General features: G+C 61.3%; 1 protein-coding gene across 1 annotated transcript in view; it reads left to right on the plus strand.

The window, feature by feature from the left end:
* The first annotated feature begins 4,044 nt into the window (after nucleotides 1-4,044).
* The window catches only part of AMZ1 (archaelysin family metallopeptidase 1), a 13,756-nt gene continuing 13,085 nt past the window's right edge, over nucleotides 4,045-4,715 (plus strand). The window contains exons 1-2 of the mRNA XM_010858787.1: nucleotides 4,045-4,348; nucleotides 4,534-4,701. Of these exons, the coding sequence (XP_010857089.1) occupies nucleotides 4,045-4,348; nucleotides 4,534-4,701 (472 nt within the window). The remainder of the gene's footprint in view (nucleotides 4,349-4,533; nucleotides 4,702-4,715) is intronic.

Consider the following 4,715-nt stretch of genomic DNA (forward strand, 5'->3'; position numbering starts at 1 on the left):
TCACAGTCTGTTCCAGGGACCCTGCAGGGGACCCTCAGGTCAAAACCGCCTTCACGATGGCGCGGATGTGCGTGCCAGGTGTGCGCTGCCGACGGAGGCAGGACGCTGTGTTCCTGTGTTTGACATGGTTCTTGGTTTTAAGTTCAGATGCAGAAGATGGTTGATGTAACCGGATGACCCAACGTTCTCGGGATCCCCCGCGGGGTGTGACGCTGTAGCCGGTTCCTGGGGTGGAAACTCCGCTTGTGCCTTGGGTCGCTGTGGGCCGCACGACCTGGCCCTCTCTGCACACCTGGGAGGAGCCTGGGGTTTACAGTGTGGGCCCAAGTCACCCCCTGGCCCTTGAATTTTTGGTGAAAAGCAGGCGGTTTTCACTTCCTGAGGCTTTGCGGAGCTCTCTGGCACCGAAGTCCTCGAGCGGGGTCCGTGGGTTGTGACGGGCAGTGGGCGCCACAGGAAAGACCCTTCGGGGGAGGAGGTCCTGGCAGGGAGTCCCAGAGTGACACGGACAATATTTATTGCCGTTTACTGTCTGCCTTACACCTCTGTCGGAGCCTGGAGCGCCGTGTCTTATGAGCTGTGCAGCCCTGGGTAAGTGGCCTCCCCTCTCTGAGCCTCCGTACCCTTGCCTGTAAGACGTGTGACTACTGAGAGCTCTGTTTCATGAAGCGGTGGGTTCAGAGGAGGTGTTGGGTCCAGAAGTGACCTTGGGGTTTGCAGCACGGTGGAGCTGAGAGGAGGGGTGTCCTCTGTTGGGGGCCTCGGTCCCGCTTTCACCTCCGTGGGGGAGGCTGAGACGCAGACCCTCTGGGCATCCGGAAGGTTCCCGCGGCCCCACAGGAGGAGTTTATAGTCACTCAGTTACAGAAAGCATAGTTCTGAACGGCCCGTGACACCAGGCAGTGGGGTAGCCGCAACGGTCGGCGGCGAGGCCTCCCGTCCGGCTGCAGCTCGTGCGGGGCGGGTACTGGTGAGCGGAGGGTCTGGGAGAGCCCGGGGCAGACGTGCAGAGCCCACGACCTGCATCCAGAAGCCAGAGCAGGTCGGTGAGGTGCGCGTGGTGTCAGATGCTCCAGGCTGGCCCTGGACGCGAGCTGGCACTGCCTCCTCTCTGCCCGGTCCAGCCTCGCTCTGGGCAAGGGAGGCCAGTGGGACCAGGCCTGTGTGCCTGCGAGGAAATGAGGCCCAGTGGCGCTGAAGCTCAGAGGGTCACGTTCAGGCCAGAGCCCTGCTGGCCTTCAGAGCACTCCCTCCTCAGGGTTTCCCGAGAGCCCCTCTGTGCCTGTGGCCCTGAGTCCCGGACAGCCAGGAGCCCGGAGCCCGCTGACCATGCCTAAAGCTTCCTGGAGGGCTATTCTCCACCCCCAGGACACAGGGGAGGAGGGCTTCCTAGAGCCCTGAGTCCCCTGTGTGTCTGTGCGTGCACACGCGGGCGTGTGCCGCAGGGCCCTTGCACATGCCCCTCCACTTGGGACCTCTCCCAGGCTCCCCTCTATGCGGCTCCTCCCTCCAGTCTGCTCAGGCCGTGCCTCCTCAGGGACACCCACACTGGTCACCCTCTTGCAAAGGCAACACAGCCACGGCCATCTGAGCCCCAGCCCCGGCCAGCCTCTCCTCGCCAGTAGCGTTTATCTCCTTCCAACACACCAGACAATCCTTAATCTTTATCTTCTCTTCCTGTCTGCCCCGGATCTCTAGAGTTTAAGCCCCCCAGCCAGGGCCCTCTGCTCTGTCCACAGGTGTAGGCCAAGCCCCACTCAGTGACGGTCAGCTGGAGGGAGGGTGCCACAGGGGCTCCACCCCGGGAGCCTGCCCGGCCCCCTGGGGATGCTGACCACGTCCTCCTGCTCACACGGTCCGTCCTCACGGGGTCCTCCTCACACGGTGTCCACGCCCGGGAGAACTCGCCGCTGTGGCGCTGTGGTCCTCAGGTGCCTGGCGTTTTCCCCCACAGCCCGGGAGCAGGCTGTCCACCCCGTTACAGACCGTCAGTGTCGCCCTGGTGTCTGGCGGCACGGAGCGGGGTCAGGGCAGGGGTCTGGAGAAGGTGGCGCTCTGCAGCTTCGGGTAACAGGAGCCGTGGCCCTTGAAGATGGGTGCATCCCGGTCTCATCTCTGATTCTTGTGAGTGGTGTGGCTTTGCTTGCTTGCTCGCTCCTGCTCAGTTACTCAGTGTCCAGCTCTTTGCAGCCCGACGGGCTGTAGCCCTCCAGGCTCCTCTGTCCATGGGGTTCTCCAGGCAAGAAAACTGGAGTGGGTTGCCATTTCCTCCTCCACGGGATCTTCCTGACCCAGGGATCAAACCCATGTCTCTTGCACTGGCAGATGGATTCTTCACCGGGGTACTGCCTGTGGAGCTCATGGCTTCGGTTGCTAGTTTTAACCTTATTCTGCCTCAGTTTCACCCTCTTGAAAAAGAAGGTAACTGTCCCCAGCCCCCTGTCTGCAGCAGAGCTGTGGATTTAGTGCTGTTGATGATGATTTTTATTTGCTGCTGAGCACTTAGAAACTTGGCGGGTGATGGGGCTGCAAACTGGCGTGACCTTTCTGGAAAGCAGTTTGGTGGCACAGACGGAGAGCCCTTAAACATCCATACGCAGCATCTTCCAGGAACGTCTCCTGAGGAGATGGAAACACACCCAGGTACACATTGCAGGGTTTTTAGCCAGCCATTAAAATGACATTAAAAAAAAATAGGCTGTTTAAGGATTTGGGAGAGCACTCATCATACACTAAGTCAAGAGGATGTAAGATTTCGCACACAATTGGATGTTACATTTGTAAAATGTACGTGCAGAGAGAAATACGCAATGCTGTCCACTGGCAGGAATCTCAGTAAGCCTTCAGTCCTGGCTCCCTTCCCCTCATCTAAGCCAGCAAGTAACTCTGAAGAGAATACACCCGTATGTGTGGGTATGTGAGTATATATGCACACATGTGTATAACATCCCTGGAAAAAATCATACATATATAATTTTCCAGAGGAAGGTTTATAAATTATACATACACCTAGCTTTCTTCTCTATATGAATACATGTATATATATTTATTTGTACATATATGAGTGGGTACGTGTGAGTTTCTTTTCTGGATCAACGCTTTAAACCGGGGTTAACAAGGTGGGCGGTCTGTGTGATGAAGAACCCACCTGCCAGTGCAGGAGATGGAGGGGACGACCCCTGGGCGGGGAGGTCCCCTGGAGGAGGAAATGGCAACCCCTCCAGGATTCCTGCCTGGAGAATCCCTCGGACAGCGGGCCTGGCGGGCCACAGTCCTTGGGGTCGCACAGAGTGGGGCTCGACTGAGCACACACGCATAGAGGAGTGTGGGCTCCTTTCTTCTTTCTTCCCACAAGAGCAAGGCTGTTGCTGTCTCTCCAGCGCGGGCTGGGAGGCCTCGCCACTCTGCTCTGTAGAGAAGGGTTTGCGGGTTTGCGTCGCTGCCTGACTTTCTAAATCAGGACTCTGCCGTTCTGGCCTCAGTCCCGATCTGTTCTCTGTGCGGCTCCTCCGGCTTGTTCTCTCTGTCGACTCCCCCTCCATCTCTGTTGGTGAGGCTCCCCCCGCCCCACCCCTGCGTCTTTGGGGAGACTCAGTCAAGCGCAGGCAGCTGGGCCCTTCCTGGACGCTCTGCAGGGTGTGCGGTGGGAGGGGGCAGTGTTCTGATCCACACGAAGGCGCTGGCCCGCACCTCTGGTCTGGGGGAAGCCCTCTCAGTGCAGTGACCGGTCACCAGCCTCCCCGCCGTCCGACCCCCCGGCCTCCCCAGGGGCTCAGGGCCTCCCCTCTCCCTGCTGGTGGCTCCCCTGCTGGCACGGTGCTGGGGAACTTCCAGGGGCTCAGTGGAGCACATCCCTGTCCCTGCAGGCGCCGACAGGCCAGGAGGCCCAGCGCCAGGTGGAGCCAGGCCTCGCGGGTCCTCGACTCCCAGTCTGTGAGCGGGGAGCCCGCGTGGCCGCCACGCTCGGCCCCCAGGAAGGCTGCAGACGAGCCGGTGGCCAGGCCCTGGGCGGTGCGTGAGCCGCCCTGCAAGGCCAGGCCCATCATGCTGCAGTGCCGGCCGGCCGAGGAGTTCAGCTTCGGGCCCCGGGCCCTGAAGGACGCGCTGCTGTCCACTGACCCCGCCCTGCGGCAGCTCTACACAGCCGCCTTCTCCCCGGCCGAGAGGCTCTTCCTGGCCGAGGCCTACAACCCCCAGAGGACGCTCTTTGGCACACTGCTCATCCGCACGGCCTTCGACTGGCTCCTTAGCCGCCCCGAGGCCCCTGAGGACTTCCAGACCTTCCATGCCGCCCTGCCGCCCCGGAAGCAGAGCCTCACTCGGAAGCACATTTACCTGCAGCCCATAGGTACCTGCGCCCATGGGTACCTGCACCCGTGGGTACCTGCAGCCCATGGGAACCTGCAGCCCCTGGGTACCTGCGGCCGCTTTCTCACAGGTCTCCTGGCTCCCACCTGGGTCGGTGTCCCGGGTGGGGGCTCTGAGGAGGGGACAAGGGGCTGGGCAGGGCTGACGGTGCTGCTCTGCCCCCAGGTCTGAGCGAGGGTCCAGCGGGCAGCGTGCTTCTGGACCAGCTGCGAAGCTGCACGGAGGCCTTCTTCCTGGGCCTGCAGGTCAGATGCCTGCCCTCGGTGGCGGCCGCCTCCATCCACTGCTCATCCCGCCCCGGTCAGGACCCCGACAGGCTCCAGCTCCACACGGGTGAGTGCGTGTGA

Source organism: Bison bison, unplaced genomic scaffold (genome assembly GCF_000754665.1).
Source record: "Bison bison bison isolate TAMUID 2011002044 unplaced genomic scaffold, Bison_UMD1.0 scf7180017864420, whole genome shotgun sequence".
Lineage (NCBI taxonomy): Eukaryota > Metazoa > Chordata > Mammalia > Artiodactyla > Bovidae > Bison > Bison bison.